This window comes from Vipera berus (assembly GCF_964194415.1).
Source record: "Vipera berus genome assembly, chromosome: 3".
Taxonomy (NCBI): domain Eukaryota; kingdom Metazoa; phylum Chordata; class Lepidosauria; order Squamata; family Viperidae; genus Vipera; species Vipera berus.
In genome coordinates, this window is record NC_138204.1 from 86,418,178 (window position 1) to 86,438,360 (window position 20,183).

The 20,183-nt window shown below is 44.1% G+C and overlaps 1 protein-coding gene across 3 annotated transcripts in view; it reads left to right on the forward strand.

Annotated features, from left to right (window-relative positions):
* DPYD (dihydropyrimidine dehydrogenase) overlaps window positions 1-20,183 on the forward strand; it is a 611,068-nt gene that overhangs the window by 316,330 nt on the left and 274,555 nt on the right. For all 3 annotated transcript variants that reach the window (XM_081325991.1, XM_081325993.1, XM_081325992.1), the window contains one exon: window positions 4,520-4,704. In XM_081325991.1, coding sequence (XP_081182117.1) covers window positions 4,520-4,704 — 185 coding nt within the window. The remainder of the gene's footprint in view (window positions 1-4,519; window positions 4,705-20,183) is intronic.

The following is a 20,183-nucleotide window of genomic DNA, read 5'->3' on the forward strand; positions in this document are numbered from 1 at the left end:
ACCTGGAAGACCGCATCAGAGACCAGGTGGTGATCGGTCTGAGGGACGAGAAGCTGCAGAAGAAGCTGACATCCAAACCCGACATGAGCCTGGCAGAGCTGACCAGAGAAATCATGGCCTACGAGCACAGCCACAAGAAGAAGCCGACAACCACGACCCCAGAGAGCCCAGCGACCGTCTACCAAGAAAGCGCAACCTTCAGCGACAGCGGAGAGTCGGTGGATTTCACCGACGGAGAAGCCCTGCAGCGCAGGATGGAGCGTCGGCAACCGAGGAGAGGCGACACGTCGGACCGCTGTAGGTCCAGGAACCCCCCTCCGCCGCCGCCGCGTTATGAGCAACGAGCCGCCTGTGCCAGCTGCGGGGGCAATCACGCCCGAGGAAGCTGCCGCTTTAGAAATGCTAAATGCCACAATTGCGGGAAGACCGGCCACATCAAACCGGTGTGCCGCAGCAAGGGCCGGGACAACATCAATGATGTGGAGGCAAACTCCCCAGGTAGGCCAGCAACCCAGGCCAGCAGAGAAAAACCGCCAGGCCCCCTGGTAGAGACAATTGACAGGGTAAACAGCCTAAGCTCAAAGGTTAAGATCTGGGTCAAAATTCAGGGGGTGCCCTGCCACATGGAAGTGGATTCAGGGTCAGCAGTCTCCTTAATTTCGTTAACGACGTACCAGGAGATCTGTCAACAAGGCAAGGAACAAATTCCCCTGAGGCAAACCCAGGTACACCTAGCTGATTTCCAGAAAACCCCCATTCCTCTGGAAGGGAGGGCTAAGGTCGTAGTGCAGTACAAGGGGTTCAAGGGTCCCTTAGAGGTCTTAGTTACGCCAGGGAATCGCACCAACTTGATAGGGTTAAACTGGTTCGGACCGCTAGGAATCGCCATAATGGGGGTAAATACAATTCAAGCACCCAGCCTGGAAGCCGTTTGCAACAAGTATGCAGACGTCTTCGATGGCACTTTAGGAAAATACACTGGCCCCCCCATTTCCTTACAGTTAAACCCAGCAATCCAACCAATTAAAATAAGAGCTAGGAGGGTACCCTTTGCCCTTAAAGAAAAAATAGAAAACGAACTTGATCGCCTCATAGGTCTAGGGGTGCTTGAACCAACGGAGGGGGGAACCTGGGAAACCCCTATAGTCACCCCAATTAAACCTAATGGAGAAGTGAGAGTGTGCGCGGACTATAAAGCGACACTCAACTTAGCCCTCAGCCCCCACGCTTACCCGGTACCAGCGGTAAGGGACGTATTTGCTTCCATCCGTTCTGGCACCATTTTCGCCAAACTTGATCTCACGCAGGCGTATTTGCAACTGCCTGTCACTGAGGACACCGCGGAAGCCCAGACTATTGTCACCCACCGCGGTGCCTTTAAAGTAAAGAGGCTCCAATTCGGCATATCGGCGGCCCCGGGTATCTTCCAGGGTATCATGGAGAAGACCCTGAAAGGAATACCCGGGGTCTGCCCCTATTTCGACGATGTTCTCATCGCCGGGGAAAACGAAGCAAGCTTAGCTGACAGGCTGTCAGCTGTGCTGAGCCGGCTCAGAGAAGCCGGCCTCAAACTTAAGCGAGAAAAGTGCTCCATTGGAGTCACATCTACTGAATTCCTAGGGTACAAAATAGACGGCCAGGGCATCCACCCCACCACAGAAAAACTAAAGGCTATTCAAACCGCACCCAGCCCCAGGAATAAACAAGAGCTTCAAGCTTTTTTAGGACTATTAAACTTTTACCATGCCTTCATCCCCCATAAAGCCACTATCGCGGAGCCTCTGCATAGGCTCCTGGACAAGGGTACGAGTTGGTCCTGGACCAAGATACATGAGAATAGTTTCCAATCATTAAAAAAGATTATCTGTCACAGCTCAACTATCACCCTTTTCAAAGAAGACACCCCAATATGCATCGCTTGCGATGCCTCTCCCTATGGAATCGGGGCAGTGTTAAGTCATATATTCAAGGACGGTACACAAAGACCCATAGCCTTCTATTCACGCACTCTGACCAAAGCAGAAAGAAATTACGCACAAATAGACAGGGAAGCCCTAGCAATAGTTGCAGGGGTCAAAAAATTTCACGACTACCTTTATGGAAAGCCATTTACTATATTTACTGATCACAAACCCCTGCTGGGCATATTCACTTGGAATAAAACTACACCACAAATTCTCTCTCCGAGAATATTACGGTGGTCCACATTCTTAGCAGCCTATTCCTATCAACTAATACATAAACCAGGAAAAGAATTGGGACACGCAGACTGCCTCAGCAGACTGCCCATGCAAAACAAGGACTCAGACCCAGCCCCAGCTGGTCTGATTTTAGCAATCTCCCAACTTCCAGAATGCCCCCTGACTGCAAACATTATAGCCAATAATTCAGCTAAAGATAAAATACTTACAAGAATCCTCAAATGGGCCACAACAGGGTGGCCAGCTCAAAACCCACAACCCCAATTCCAACCATATTTTAACAGAAAAAATGAGATTTCCACCCATAGGGGATGCCTGCTGTGGGGAAATAGGGTCATCATACCAGAGAAAAACATAGACCAAACATTACACATTTTACATGAAGGACACCCAGGCATTGTAAAGATGAAAGCGATGGCTAGAAGTTATGTATGGTGGCCAGGCATTGATAAACAAATAGAAAAGTATGTGGGAGGGTGCTATACTTGTCAGGCGACCAGAAACGAACCACCCCAAGCACCAATCCACAAATGGGAAACTACCAGGAACCCTTGGTCACGTATACATTTAGATTTTGCAGGACCTATCCAGGGCCAAAGTTTCTTAATTGTAGTGGACAGCCATTCTAAATGGCTAGAAGTCACTCCCCTTAGAAAAACAACGTCCGAAGCCACTATTCAAGCCTTAAGAAAAATATTCGCCACACATGGCCTTCCAGACACCATAGTTTCAGACAACGGACCGCAATTCACCTCTCGTGAATTTCAGATGTTCGCTATGAAGAATTGTATTAGACTGGTCACGTCGGCGCCGTTCCACCCATCGTCGAACGGGATGGCTGAAATTATGGTACGGTCCACAAAAGAAGCTTTAAAAAAATTCGTTAAAGGGAACTGGCAGAGGCGTCTCAGCCAGTTCCTCTTGTCACAACACACAACTCCATGCACAACAACGGGCAAATCACCAGCAGAATTAAGATGGGGGAGGAGGCTAATAACACGACTCGACAGATTGCACCCTGATACATATCCAGAAGAAAAAGAGCACCCCCACCCAAACCGCACACTCAACCCTGGACAATTGGTATGGGCACGGTCATACACGGATAAAAACAAGTGGGTCCAGGGGACAGTATTAAAACAAACCGGACCCATCTCATACCTTATAGCCACACAAGCACACGGCAACATACGCCGCCATATTGACCAGCTTAGACCCAGACAACCACCACACAACTCAGAGCAACCAAGGGATTCCGAGATACAACCCCCACCGGAAATACTGCCTATGCCAAACCAGGAAGAAGAACAGCAGAACGCACTACCAGAACCAGTCGATCCTCCACCCCTCCGCCGCTCAAACAGGAATCGAAGAGCCCCCACCTACCTAAAGGACTATCAGTGGGCGGGTTCCAACGTCCAAGAGGGAAGAAACGCGCCAGGAGAGGGGTAAGGGGTGTGATATATATAAACAGTTAATAATACTTCATTGTATAAACCAGGGAAAGCCGCCTGACAGAAAAACACGCGGGAACTTTGACAGCTGTCAAAGTTCCCCGCACTGCGCAGGCGCCACCACTGACAGCTCGCGGCTGTCAAACTCCGGACCATGTGGAAACCTGAGCTGTCAAAGTTCCCCGCACAGCGCAGGCGCAACCACTGACAGCTCGCGGCTGTCAAAACACCAACCCATGCGGAAGCCGGAGCTGTCAACAGAAGACGACGCGGATTGGTCCCGGTTTGACACGGCGCCAAAATGAACACTCCTGATTGGCCCTCGCTGCCAGCTGCCGGCTATAAAAGCCGGACAAGTTATTCTATGTTTGCCTTGCTCTAAATAAACCTGTTGTTAACTAGCCTGTCGTCCCGAGTGGTCCTTAGGCTACTTCAGTTTGCAAGAAGCCTCTCTTATTGCCACAGCTGCTGAAAAGTAGACTGATTCTAGTGAAGCAGATGGCAGTAGTTATGAGAATCTTATGAAGCCAATTCTAAACTCGAGCAGTATCTCTAAACGAACACCCTTGTCTATGATTGAAATAGATACAGTAGGAGACCAACTTCTAGGAATTATGAAAGAGTAGGATAGTCCACACTTTTATAGAAGAATAATGCGAATGAATATTATTACATATCTTTGTTCCCTTATGTGAAAGCTGTGGAATATAATCATATAATCTACACTAACTCTCTAAACTAAGTCATCCCAAACTTAAAGCCTGGATATTGTCTTGCAAGCCTGCCAGTCCCTGATAAAATGCATCACTCAAGGATTGTTTGTTTGTTTTTAAACCTCTTTTTTCGCCTTTCCTTTCATTACAGTAAAAGAAGCTCTGCATCCTCTCAAGTTTAACCGTTGGGGTCTTCCTGAAGTTGATGGGGAGACCATGCAGACAAGTGAACCAGGGATTTTTGCAGGTGGTGACATCAGTGGACTGGCCAACACTACAGTAGAATCGGTGAATGATGGAAAACAAGCTTCCTGGTTCATGCACAAATACATACAGGTGAGTTTTGAGTGGAGTTTTCTCTGATTTTATCCATTTCATTCAGATCCATATTTAGTTTTTAATTTAGTTGAGTGTATAATTAAAGATTGGCTAAAACATAATCAAGTCTAAGATTATATTGCAAGTAGTGTACACGTTCAACAGAAAAATTATTTGAAAGATCAGATATTTAAATATGAGAACTTAAAGCATTGCTAAACTAAAAATAAATTTATTGGTTGTACATGTTTCTGCTTGCCTACATGGTAGAGGCAAGTGCTCTAATTTGTTTTTTCACTTAATCGATGAGGTTTACTTTTACATATCAGGCCTACTTTCCTACCCAAATCCTGCATAACATACATATAAAAATCAGAGTAGAGCAGGCACCGTAGCTTATATGTGCCCTTCAGTCCTACTGTCAAGGTACATGATGCTGTTTCTAATTTATGGGTTTGTAATTCTTCTGCCAACCTAGCAGTTCGAAAGCACGTAAAAATGCAAGTAGAAAAATAGGGACCACTACGGTGGGAAGGTAACAGCGTTCCGTGCGCCTTTGGTGTCTAGTCATGCCGGCCACATGACCACGGAGATGTCCTCGGACAAGCGCTGGCTCTTCGGCTTTGAAATGGAGATGAGCACCGGCCCCTAGAGTCGGAAACGACTAGCACGCATGTGCGGGGGAAACTTTACCTTTACCTTTAATTCTTTCTCACTTTCTTCTTCCACCTTTCTGGAGAAATGTAGTACTTTAGCTAGACTTCTTTCCATAATGGGAAGCATGGATGATATGGTAATAATAGTGGTAGAAAATTAAACTCTGTAGGGTCACCTCCAGCCCCATTCCTGTGGGTTATGTGACCAACAACGTATCTTCTAAGGAGATGGAAATAAAAGGAAATATCTTATGATTTCAATGTAATTTCTACTAATCATAAAAAAAAGAAAAGCTTTCTTTTAGCTTGCGTAACCAAATGCCCAAACAATTTTAATTACATGGAGTAAGCCATTTTGCACTGATAAAAATGCAACCAGGATCCCAGACACTTGCTTCCCATAAAATATTATGGGGAGATTGGATCCAAATCCAGAGCATACATTCTGAGGTTCAAAAAAAACTTCAGATGATGAAAAAATTGCGGGACTTGAATTAGTACAAAAGACTGCAAAATGTGATGCAAGAAAGAGAGGCAAATTTCTTAAAATAATTAGCAAATACATACAGAATATCAGAGACCATGCATTAGACAAGCATACAGTATGTTAAAGTAGAGAATCAGATTGCAATTTTTACTTTTTTATTTTATCTTAGAGAAGAAGTAAGATTTTTCTCATTTTTTTCAGTTATCTAGTCCTGACCAGCACCTGATTCCTATAGTTTGTAATCTTCAGTCGAAATTTTAGGAGCATTTCTTCACTTCTGTTGGGTTACCATAAGGTAACCCTCTAGATCAGGTCTTCAAACTTGGCCCTTTTATGACTTGTGGACTTCAACTCCTAGAATTCCTCAGCCAGGCACCATTTCTGGCCAATGGTTCCATAACCTTCCTCATCTTTAGAACCAGAAGAGGTCAGTTCCACTCCTAGCATAGTTCCTTCCATTTGAGCTTGCTTGGCTCTTTTTCCCCCTGCAAAACAGCTCACCAAAACCATGCATCTTTCTCCAGCATAGGTAGTCCTTGATTCATGACCATAATTGTCTCCGTTACTAAGCAAATAATCACAGTTGTTAAATGAGACATGTGGTTGTTAAGTGAATCAAGCTGTTCTATTGACTTTGTTTCTAGTAAGCCAGATGGGAAAGTCTTAAATGGTGGTCACATGACCCAGGGACACCAGAACTGGTTGCCAAGTGTATGAATTTTGATCAGGTAATTGTGGGGATGCCACAGAGGTTGTAAGTGTGAGGACTGGTTATAAATCACTCTTTTTCATTGCTGTTGTAATTTCAGATGATAACTAAAAATAGTTGTAGGTCAGGGACTATCAGTATCCATCTTGCTTACATTGTTTCTCACTCTCTTCTAGTGGTTCTTGCTTTTTGAACCCTTCCCTGATGGTCTGTTCCCTTTCATTAGGCATAGAGTCATAGACCTTAGTGATCTTCTCATACAAACCCCTGCCTGAGGCAGAAGACCTTATACCAGGGGTGTCAAACTCAATTTCATTGAGGGTCGCATCAGCATTGCGGTTGCCCTCAGGGGCCAGGTGGGTATGGCTAGGGTGGGCATGGCCTACTGGGTGGGCGTGGCTAGAGTGCATATGGCCTACTGGGTGGGCATGGCCAGCTCTACATCATTCGCATCAAGGGTGCCTATGGGGGCCTGGGCAGGAGTGGGACAGATCTGAGGGTCTCTGGCAGAAGGAGGGTCTCTGGGCCAGGACCAAGGCAGTGGGGGCCGTTCCTTCACTGTTTCTAGGATGGCTTCGCGGGCCACATGAAACCACTTCGCGGGCCGGATCCGGCCCCCAGGCCTTGTGTTTGACATGTCTGCCTTATACTATTTATTTATTTATTTATTTATTTATTTATTTATTTATTTATTTATTTATTTATTTATTTATTTGATATACAGCGATGGAGCACCCACAACTCTGGGAGGCAAGCTATTTCACTGATTAATTGTTCTCACTGTCTGGAATGTTTTTTCCCCCTTAGTTCCAGGTTATTTTTCCCTCTGATGAGCTTCCAACCCATTTGACCTGCCTCGTACGCTTTGGAAAATAAGTCAATCCCCTTTTTTCTATGAGAGCCCTCAAGTACCAGAAGACAGTTGTCATGTTGTTGCTAGCAGTCATGATACAGTTTAGCCTCCAGAACTTTATCATCTTTGTTGTTCTTCTCTGTACTTTTTTAAGGGCCTCATCATCTTTTTGTATCTTGGTGATTATATCTCCCAGTTTTCTCCTGTCCCTTTGTCTCAAGAAAAATGTCTCTGTGTGTGTGCGCACACGCATACACACAATAATTGCCTGAAGAATCTCCTCCTGGATAGGCTTAGGAAAAACTCTCTACTTCATCCCTGAGGTTAGAATTTCAAAAATGCCAAAGCTGTCATTCTTTGTAGCCAAAAAAAAAGACCATGTAGGTCATGTTCAACATACAATACAATATACAGTATATGTTATTATGGATTCTTCCAACTCCATGCTTAGACATGAGGCATATCTATATTGGTGATGTGGGAGAATGTTGGGAAAAGAATGAAAATAATAGCAATGGCTGGGCTAGTTACAGCCTCTCAGCCCATGTGGCTAGAAATCTGGGAAAAGTATCTCAAAATATTCAGAGAGGCTTCTTCACTTTAATTAATTCACTGTAAACAAGGTTATGAAATTTCTCTTATCATGTCCATGGTTTTGAATTTGCTCCAACTTAGCCTTATTGAAATATGTGTATGTTTTGCTTTCTTGGTCTTGCCCACCTCTGTGGGGCTTGACCGTTGTTTGGTTGAATGTGAAAACAACATTCATTACAACATCTTATTCCGGTAATTAGTGGTGGGATGACAGCTTACATATTTTAATACAGAACAGCATTGAACATATCATTTTTAAAAAAAAAATCCTTAGAATTATCTTCTGGAACAGAAATTGTTATGTATGGGATGTTATCATACCAGGAGTTTCTAAAATCCATAAAATATAAAACATAGGCACCTGAAAAGAGAAACCTGTCTATTTGTCAGATACATTTGACAGTCCAACAAGAGATCAACAGGAGTTATGCAGGAGAGCCTTGCAGAAAAAAGGAACATACTCAAGCAGATTCTACTGACTGCTTTTGAAAGGCTCATACATTCTGCCCTTTGATTTCACAAACTGACACTTTGGGACAATCCTTGTTTTAAAATTGCTTGTGACTTTTTTTTTTTTTTGAAACCATGGCCAAATAGGAGTATTAATTCTTTTGATCAGCTTATTAAAACAACCAAATATTTAAATCATCTGAATGAATGCAAATAAAATTTAGATTATTTAAAGTTGCAAAATGGGAAAATATTCAATTAAACGTCTTTAGATTATACACCCCTTCATGGATTACTGCCTTGTCGTGGTGGCTTGCATAATTCAATAAAGCTATGTGATCCACTGGAGAAGGAAATGGCAACCCACTCCAGTATCTTTGCCATGAAAACCCTGTTGTGTCCATAGTTAATGGGAGTGGTTTCCCTAGGTGGGAAAACCTGGTGCAGTTATTGGTTGTTACATTCTCGGCGGGAGATTCTGGGCCGGGGATTGGTTATGTTTAAAGGCATCTTAGTATATAAGATAGGGCTCAACTGCTGTTAGGCAGTTGACCCATGTGCATTCAATAAACGTTCTCTTGTTCAACCTCGCTGTCTACGCTCGTCATTCCGGACTTAACAGTGGCGACGAAGGTGGGATCGACGGCGGAACAGCGAAGGAGTCGCGGAAGCCAGCTGAGCGAAAAGCGGGAAATTTGAATCGCAGTCAACCGAACTTTTGCCACAATGGACTCACAGAATGGCGCAAGTCGGATCCCTGAAGGAGTTCGACCCGAACTACCCCGAGGACTGGGAGGAGTACGTCGGCCAAGTCGAGGGGTTCATGCTGGTCAACGGAATAACGGAGGACCGGAAGAAAGCGGCGGCTCTTCTCACCATTAGCGGCACGCCGGTTTACCGGGTTGCCGTCGGCCTGTGCCAGCCCTTGCCGGTCTCCAGTGTGTCGTACGCCGACCTGTTGGCCAAGCTAAAGGTCCACTTTACTCCAAAGAGGTCCGAACTGTTTTGGCGGAGAATATTCGAAAAACGGAACCAACGGCCAGGCGAGTCAATCACACAGTTTGTGGCAGCAGTCAGAGAAGCGGCCCTGCATTGCAAATACGATAACCTCGAAATTCGAATCAGGGACCGAGTAGTTTTGGGGCTGCGAGATGAACACTTACAAAACCAGATAATAGCAAAGCCCATGGGTACACTGCAAGAAGTCTTAGACGAGCTACTCACGTACGAGTCTACAGGCAGACGCGACCCCCCCCTACAACAGCATGGATGCCTCGGCCGAAATCACCTCGAGAGCCATGTGGACGGTGGGGAGGTGGACTACCAGTGGGAAGCCGACGTTGCAGAAATTACCCAAAGGTTCGGAAAGATGGCGGCGAGACCCTCACGCCCCGACGGACCCGACCAAGGGAGAAGACAGCAGCCTCCAGCACCACAACAACCCCAGAGGGACAACCAAACCAGGCCTCGCGACCCCGACGCGAGGTGCGGCAGCTGCGGCGGAAACCACCTCTGAGCAACTTGCAGGTTCCGAACCGCGAAATGCCGAGGGTGCGGAAAAACGGGCCACATCCAGGCCATTTGCCGAAGCCAACCGCGCAACAACCGTCTCCACGAGCTCGACGCATGGGCCTCAGGTGAGGTAACCCCTGAAGGGAGTGGCGGAGAGACCCCAAGACCCAAGGCACGCACTTCCAACCCTGGGGCGGGGGTGGGGATTAGCCACGTGGGAACCCCTAGAGTTAATCACACCCCTAGAATCAATCACATTCTGAGGCCTAAATTAAAAATTGGAGTCCAACTGCAGGGCATTCCCTGCAAGATGGAAGTGGACTCGGGGGCCTCAGTATCGATAATCTCCAGTGACACCCTCAAATACATTGATAATAAAAGTGGCCGTAGAATTCCCCTAAAACCCACTAAACTACAGTTAGCCGATTTTCAAAAAAAACCCATAGAACTAAAAGGCGAGGCCACCATTAAAGTAAAATATAAGGGGTTTAATGGATTTTTAGACCTCTTAGTCACCGAGGGCCAGAGAACCAGCCTAGTAGGCCTCAATTGGTTCCCGGCCCTGGGGATCTGGGTAGGGGGAATTAACACAATTACTAGTAAGACCCTTAAGACTGTCTGCGATAACTTTGCAAACGTGTTCGATGGGGCGTTAGGGAGATACAAAGGACCCCCCATTACTTTTAATTTAGACCCCGCTGTTAGGCCCATCAGGCTTAAGGCCCAGAGGGTGCCTTTCGCCCTTAAACAAAAAATCGAGGCCGAACTAGATAAGCTAGTAGGCCAGGGTGTCCTAGAACCCGTAGAGGGAGGCCTCTGGGAGACACCAATCGTCACACCCCTTAAACCGAATGGGGATGTGAGGATTTGTGCCGACTATAAAGCGACCCTAAATTTAGCGATGAAAAAACATGCTTACCCAGTCCCGACGGTGAAGCAGGTCCTCGCGACGATCCAGGACGGCGCCATTTTCGCCAAGCTCGACTTGGCGCAGGCGTACTTGCAACTCACTGTGTCTAAGGAAGCCGCCGAGGCTCAAACGATAGTTACCCACAAGGGGGCGTTCCGCGTTCACAGACTTCAATTTGGAATAGCAGCAGCTCCAGGCATCTTCCAAGAGGTGATGGAGAGGACCCTGAAGGGCATTCCAGGTGTATGCCCTTACTTCGATGATGTCCTAATCGCTGGAAAAACTGAGGACATCTTAGCAGACAGGCTGGAACAGGTACTGGGGAAATTTAGGGATGCAGGGCTTAAATTAAAAAAAGACAAGTGTTGCATAGGTGTAAAATCAACTGAATTTTTAGGATTTAGAATTGATGCCCAGGGCATACACCCCACTGAAGGAAAAATTAAGGCAATCAAATTAGCACCTGAACCCAAAAATAAGGCGGAACTACAAGCCTTCCTAGGCTTAATAAATTTCTACCACACCTTCTTGCCTCACAAAGCAGCCATTGCTGAACTTTTACACAGGCTGTTAGATAGAAAAACCCCTTGGCAGTGGCAGGAAAAACACAGAAGCAGTTTCCAAACTCTGAAGGACATATTGTCCAGTAACTCCACAGTCACCCACTTCATTGAAAACAAACCAATCTTCCTAGCATGTGACGCCTCCCCTTATGGAGTAGGGGCAGTCATAAGCCACATGGACGACCAGGGTCAACAGAGGCCTATTGCATATTATTCCAGGACCCTGACTAAAGCAGAACGGAATTATGCACAAATTGACAGGGAAGCCTTGGCCATCGTGGCTGGCGTAAAAAAGTTCCACAATTACCTGTACGGTAGGAACTTTACATTATACACAGACCATAAACCCCTCCTAGGACTATTCACCACAGATAAACAAACACCCCAAATCATGTCCCCTAGGATGCTGAGATGGTCAATTTTCCTTTCAGCATACACGTTCTCTATTAAACACAGGCCTGGCAAAGAGATGGGGCATGCAGATGCCCTTAGCAGATTGCCACTAGCTGATACTGGCACAGACCCAGCACCCGTGGGCCAAATCCTGTCGCTACAGGAACTCTCAGAATGCCCACTGACAGCCAAAGACATTGCAGCAGCTACCAGGAAAGACCACATCCTTAACAGAATAGCAGCGTGGGTACAGGGGGGGTGGCCTAACAAAAATCCTGACCCCAAATTCACGCCGTACTTTAGAAGGAAGGATGAATTGTCATCACACCTGGGTTGTATACTGTGGGAAAATAGGGTTGTCATTCCAGAGGGCCACAGGAACGCAGTGATGGGGGATTTGCATGAGGGGCATCCAGGGATTGTTCGGATGAAAGCCCTAGCAAGGAGTCATTTATGGTGGCCGGGATTAGACACAGCAATTGAGGACAGAGTAGCCGGGTGCTATCAGTGTCAACGGTCCAGGCCAGAACAAGCGCACACACCTATACATAAGTGGGAAGTGGCTAGGAACCCTTGGTCTCGCATTCATATTGATTTTGCAGGCCCATTCCAGGGCCTCACATTCCTAGTTGTTGTGGATAGCTACTCCCGGTGGTTGGAGGTCGTGCCTGTAAAGTCTATGACTTCAGCCAAAACCATACAGGTCTTGCGGGGACTCTTTGCCACCCATGGGTTACCTGACGTGATTGTTTCTGACAATGGGCCCCAATTCACATCCAATGAATTTCAGGACTTCCTCAAGGCCAACTGGATTAGGCACGCGACATCGGCACCCTTCCACCCCTCCTCCAACGGATTGGCTGAACGAAACGTCAGGACAACCAAAGACGCCTTAAGAAGGATCATCCAGGGAAATTGGCATCAGAGACTGGCTCAGTTCCTGTTGGCCCAACACACGACACCTTGCACGGCCACAGGGAAAAGCCCAGCTGAAATGAGGTGGGGCAGACGTCTAACTACCAAATTGGACAGACTACACCCTGACAGGCTACCTGTGGAACCTGAACTGGACATTCCGACCCGGTCTCTAAATATTGGGGATGCAGTCTGGGCAAGGAACTATGGACAGGGGGACAAATGGTCACAAGGGGTAGTCATTGACAAAACCGGACCATTATCTTGAGGGGGAAGGGAATCAGCTGATCAGGAGACACATCGATCAGCTAAGGAAAAGGTCCCCTGAAATTGTACAGGCCAACAATGATAGGAGCATCACTACACCAGACAATGCATTCAGTCATGACCAGTTAGGCGCAGCACCAGGGGGTGAGGGAATGGGTATACAAGTCAGTGCAGCTGAAGCAACTCCCCAAAGTAGCACAGCAGAAACTGAACCATGTTCCCTGGGCAGCCCAACAGAGTCCCCTGGACAGTCCAGTGAACCCCAACAACAACAACCCATAAGTGTGGCATTGCCTGAGTCAGTGCCACAACCCACAGGGCCTGACGCAGAAAAATATAGCAGAACAGTTGGCACCCCAGTTGTCAGCACAGCTGGCAGATACCCAGCCAGAAATCATAAGCCACCAAGTTATCTAAAAGACTATGTTAGTAACTAACATTTATCTGGGGGGGAAGGGGTGTTGTGTCCATAGTTAATGGGAGTGGTTTCCCTAGGCGGGAAAACCTGGTGCAGTTATTGGTTGTTACATTCTCGGCGGGAGATTCTGGGCCGGGGATTGGTTATGTTTAAAGGCATCTTAGTATATAAGATAGGGCTCAACTGCTGTTAGGCAGTTGACCCATGTGCATTCAATAAACGTTCTCTTGTTCAACCTCGCTGTCTACGCTCGTCATTCCGGACTTAACAAACCCTATGGACAGTACCAAAAGGCAAAACGATATGATGCTGGAAGATGAGCCCCTCAGGTCAGAAGACATCCAATATGCTACTGGGAAAGAGCAGAGGGCTAGTACTAGTAGCGCCAGAAAGAATGAAGCGACTGGGCCAAAGCTGAAAGGACGCTCAGCTGTGGATGTGTCTGGTGGTGAAAGGAAAGTCCGATGCTGTAAAGATTTTTTCTCCATAGGAACCTGGAATGTAAGATCCATGAATCAAGGAAAGCTGGACGTGGTAAAAAAAGAGATGACAAGACTGAACATCGACATCTTAGGTATCAGCGAACTAAAATGGACAGGAATGGGTGAATTTAATTCAGATGACCATCAGGTATACTACTGCGGGCAAGAATCCCTCAAAAGAAATGGAATAGCCTTCATAGTAAATAAAAGAATAGGAAAAGCAATACTGGGATACAATCCTCAAAATGACAGAATGATCTCAGTTCGAATCCAAGGCAAACCATTCAATATCACAGTAGACCAGGTCTATGCCCCAACCACCAGTGCTGAAGAGGATGAAATTGACCAGTTCTATGAAGCCCTACAGCACCTTATAGAACTAACACCAAAAAATGATGTCTTTATCATCATAGGGGATTGGAATGCTAAAGTAGGAAGCCAAAAGATAACCGGAATAACAGGCAAGTTTGGCCTTAGAGTACAAAATGAAGCAGGGCACAGGCTGATAGAACTTTGTCAAGAGAATACGATGGTCATAGCAAACACTCTTTTCCAACAACCCAAGAGACGGCTCTACACATGGACATCACCAGACGGTCAACACAGAAATCAGATTGACGATATGCTCTGCAGCCAAAGATGGAGAAGCTCTATACAGTCAGTACAAACAAGACCAGGAACTGACTGTGGCTCAGACCATAAGCTTCTCATTGCAAAGTTTAGGCTTAAAGTGAAGAAAGTAGGGAAAAGCACTAGGCCACTCAGGTATGAATTAAATCATATCCCTGTTGAATATACAGTAGAGGTGATAAATAGATTTAAGGAATTAGAGTGTTTTTTTTTTTTTTTAAGGAAGGAATTTAGGAATACAAACTGACTGAATAGATGTACAAGCATCACTTATATGCTATGTCCTGGATAGAAGTGAGTGAACTACCAATAATCTTTTCTGCCATCCTCACCACTCTCTGCACCGCCTTCCTGTCCGAAGCAGTGATACTTCCAAACCAGACAGTAATGCAATATGACAGGATGGTTCTCATTTGTCCCTCCATAGAAAGTGGTAAGGACAGGGGAAGGAAGATGTACTTTTCTCATGCAGAAAATGCAGGTGCTGCTGTGCCCGCTTCACCAGGGTCTCAAGCTAGCTAGCCTACTTGTTAGCTGCACAGCCAGAAACTTGATGCTACTAACACCACCTCCACAGGTGAATCATTAATACACAGAGGTATGTGGCTGTGCCTGCCTTTTCTGAAATCAACAATGATCTCTTTAGTTTTCCCTATGTTTAAAACGAGGCTGTTTTCCTTACACCAGTTCACCAAATCCTCTGCCTCCTAGTGGTAAGCACCCTCACTGTCATCCTGAATAAGGCCCACTACTGATTTATCATCATCCTACTTCACAATATGGTTGGTGGCAAACCTTGCACAACAGTCATGAGTCAACAGGGTGAACAGCAGCGGACTTAGGACACAGGCCTGAGGAGAACCTGTGCTTAAGAACCTGTGCTTCCTTCATATGCTGTGATAAACTTGTGGTAATGCCAATTCATGATAAAGACTAAATCACATATTTCAATTGAAGTAGGTTTTGCTTTTGCTTTCAGTTTGTTGCTGTTGTTTTGATATTTTGTTTAAGTTTTTCAAATGCCTTGTTGGATTTTGATTTGCACATATGTTCCCTGAGATTTGAATATACTGAAGGCATTGGAGGAAATCTCATATAACTTGTCAATTGGAATTTTAGATCAACCATGCTTAATATTACAGTGTTTCCATTGGCCTTTGCAGATTTTGAGGGGCTTATTCAACCTTACTATCTCTCCATGAAGCTAATGGGAAAAGCCTTCCAGCAATCTTCACAGGAAAGTTTCCAAATGTCAAGTGTCATCTTTCCAGCTGCTAGATGAATGGGTAGCCACAAGGCATTTATTTGGGTGTGCGGTTTCAGTAAATCTGATTGCTGGGGTGGCAATTACTATAATTTGGCAATTGCTTTTCAGTATTTGGGCTACTTGCAATTTTAGTCATTGGATCTGAGGGCATTATTTTGGGACAGCTGTAATTTAAAGGCAGGTCATCATAGGGTGGTAATTTTTATTTTATTTTATTTTGAGTAGGGATAACATCTCAGTTTTTCTTTTTCATTTGTGTGTGTGTGTGTGTGTGTATGTATGTATGTATGTATTGAATTCTCTTCAATGAAAAACGAAAATGTATTCAAAGAAGACTGGTACTTATATATTCTTCACTAACAAAAGATTTTGGCTAACCCATTTCAACTAGGTTTACCCAAATCAGTCCTGATTCAATTTGAATTGGAGGCTTTATATTCAAGGAAGACATGATTTAATTCAAGTCTGTGATGTAATGTTTGAAGAGAAATTAGTCTGAAGTACTTTGATATTTGATCTGGCAAAAAAATAGGACTGTGTTGAGGAAATTTCAAAATACAGTATATGATTTTTTGGACCTTTTAAAGCAGGTTTTGAAAGATGGCTGGATTAAACTCTTAAGTAACTAGTAGGTGAAATGCTGACCTGGTACTCTAAAACTCTCACTTAAGATGCAGGATGCACCTTATAATACTTTAATAGCAGACTGTTAATGTTACATTACATAATAATACTCTTTTTTGACAAATAATAGATGAACTTTTTTGTATCATTTGCCAGAATTTGTTTCTTTCAAATATTTCAAAAATAATTTGAACATAAATTATGGTAGGGAAAGAAAGGAAATAGTAATAATTTCCATTCCCATTTTGTTTATTTTACTTCTGTAAGCCAAAATAGTTATATCTCTTAGAATATGTTCCTCAGTCACTTGAGGAATCCAGAGCCACAGCATAATATATTGCTGTGTAATACAATTTTAATTTGAATAAGACTTTCATATAATATGCATTGCTGACTGACTGTAAATAATGCAATTACAGAATTAAATAATAAATAATAGAGTAAGGAGAGCTGTGAAGGTATAAAGAAAAAAAGAAAAAAAATCTGTTGGGATGACACTTTAAAAAAAGTTGGTTAACTAGGTATAGAATTTCAATTGTTGTAGGTGCTGAAAAAAGGTTATTGATGAAACATGTAATTTTTTGAAGTTGTAGAAGGTAAATGCATTTGAACATCATATCATTTAGTATATTTCCAATAACAATAAGCAAGTGTAACTAAGGGATAGATGTGTTTATTCTAATTTATTGGCAGGAATTTTGGTAAGTAAATTGTAAAGTGGTATTCCTTTTATTTCTGATGTTTAGAGTATATGTGTCCCTGTATTTATACCAAAATTGCAGTACTCACATGTAAGAGGAAGGCACCATAGATTCATTTGTTCATTTATTTATTTGTAAAATTTATATAGATGTCCATCTCATATAGGGACGCGGTGGCTCAGTGGGTTAGGACACTGAGCTTGTCGATCAGAAGGTCGGCAGTTTGGCGGGTCGAATCCCGAGTGCCACATAACAGAGTGAGCACCTGTTACTCGTCCCAGCTTCTGCCAACCTAGCAGTTTGAAAGCACATAAAAATGCAAGTAGACAAATAGGGACCACTACGGTGGGAAGGTAACAGCGTTCCGTGCGCCTTTGGTGTCTAGTCATGCTGGCCACATGACCACAGAGACGTCCTTGGACAAGCGCTGGCTCTTCGGCTTTGAAACGGAGATGAGCACCGGCCCCTAGAGTTGGAAACAACTATCATGCATTTGCGGGGGAACCTTTACCTTTACCTTACCATCTCATATATGTCACTCAATGTTAAAAACACAAATCAATACAAAAGATTACTCCAAACATTAAAAACCATAAAATTCTCATTATCTGTAACAAGGCATACTTGATTTCCTTAGCAATGTAGCCACTTTACAAGCTCCATCACCACATTACTTGATTTCCAGGCCAAATGGCAAAGCTTTTTCTTCAGGTCCTTCCAGAAAATCTGCAAAGCTGGGGCAAATCACACCTCAGGGGGATGATGTTCCAGAGGGCTGATGTTGCTATAGAAAAGGGTCTGCTTCTGGGTCCCATCAGATGACATTCCTTCATGGACAGGACGTGCCTCAACGTGCCCATCCTGCAGTAGCTAATGAGATTGGTAGATGTGATTGTGAAATGTGGTCTCTCAAGTCACCCAATTCAATTCCCATTCTCAAGAATCCAGAAATTAATAGAATGAAGTGAGGGAGAAATTTCAACTTTCTATTCTCCAACATTCTGTTGTAGGTTGAGATTCTTGTATTTTGTAATCTACATACAGAAAACTGACATCACAGAGAAAATGTACAAACTTTAGATTTAGAAAACCACAGGTCGAACTACTCTCAATGTGTAGCCTTCTCTTTCACTGGTCCCTCATTAATAGATTTCTTTTTGTCTGCTATTCATTTACCAGGCAACAATCCTAGTAATTAGTCAGAGGGAAACAGTTACTTATTCTCTTTCTTGCTACTGTCAGTATTCATTTGCTGATCTTATGTGATCAGAGACGCACAAGGCACAACTCCTTCCTCTCACATACGAACCTTCTAGAATATGCCACATCACTTCTGTTACTTTTTTATATGCATCATTTCTATTAGATGCCACAATTTCTTTGGTTGTTATATCCAAGCCTGAGATAGGTTGCTGTGAACCACCACTGCTTATTTTTTTTTAAAACAACTATAAGTATCCTTTCACTGAACTTTAATATGCTTTTAACAGGATTTGGCTTGCTGTGCTGCTGCTGCTGCTTTATAGTGCATGTTGTAATTTGCTGTTAGATACTGACTATTTTATTATTGTTCTAATTAGTGTCTATAAATAAAGTTATTTTCATTAGAAATATAAAAGAGATATGAAAATAAGTAAATAGGAGCCAATCATTGCATATAGTCAGCAATGTTAGCCAAAAGTAGAAGTAGGAAGTGGTTCGGATCTTCATTACTTTTCATCACACTAAAAGCTTGGTTCAAAGTTGATTAAGTAATGAACATTTAAAAGGAAATGATCTGATTGAATATAAATGGCTAAGCTAAAGGTGCCTCTAGAATAGGGGTGTCAAACTGCCGGCCCACGGGCATCATAGCGAAATCGCGCCCACCCCATTGCCGACAATGGCAAAAAAGTTGCAATACATCGCGACACGTCATGTGATGTTGCGAGTTTCACACCCCTACTCTAGAATGACCTCTAGAAGAAATTATAGCTATGGAGGAATACTATAGTTTTCTGTTTGGCTCATTGCAAGTTGTGATATAGCAATATAGTTTCTGAGTCTCACTGTTGCTTTCTTGAAGGAGAATATGCCTGAATGTTTTGGAAAGAATCTTATCTATCTAAAACCTAAGACTTCTTCCTGTCCTCTAATGATGGCACAAAGATGGACCACTAATAATTTAAAAAGAACATATCTTCATAGGAGGCAACTGGTCCAGTTTTAAAGTAGCATTCTCCCTCTTTTCTCAACACAAATTTTGCTATGTTGGAGTTACAGTTAAAGTATGGTGCAAACCACTGACTGGAAGCTGAATGCTTTTATTATGCAAACTAATATTTTAAGCATTGAAGCTGAACTTAAGCTCATTTAATAGGGAATGAGTAAATTCTTCCATTAGTCTTAACATGGGAGAATCTGAGAGAACTGCTCCATGGGAACAGAGACCTGGTAGGTAAAGAATCAACTCTTCCCCTGGCTGCTGCTTGCTCCCATTAGGCAGCTGGCAGATCCAGGAGACTGTTGCTTAGTATAGAGAGAAATTTATCAGCTTGTTACCCAGTATGGGTTTACTTTTAAATAGGGGTTTAAGCCTACTCCAGAATAGTGCTGTTCCAGAAAAGTATTGTTCTACAATAGACTGTAGAAAGAGTACAGAGAAGAGCAACAAAGATGATTAGGGGGTTGGAGGCTAAAACATATAGGGAACGGTTGCTGGAATTGGGTACGTGTAGTTTAACGAAGAGAAGAGTGAGGGGTGACATGATAGCAGTGTCCCAATATCTCAGGGTCTGCCACAAAGAGGAGGGACTCAAGCTATTATCCAAAGCACCTGAAAGCAGGACAAGAAGCAATGGATGGAAACTAGTCAAGGAGAGAAGCAACCTAGAACTAAGGAGAAACTTCCTGACAGAACAATTAACCAGTGGAACAACCTGCCTCCAGAAGTGGTGAATGCTCCAACACTGGAAGTTTTTAAGAAGAGACTGGACAGCCATTTGTCTGAAATGGTATAGCGTTTCCTGCCTTAGCAGGGGGTTGGACTAGATGACCTCCAATGTCCCTTCCAACTTCTTCTTCTTC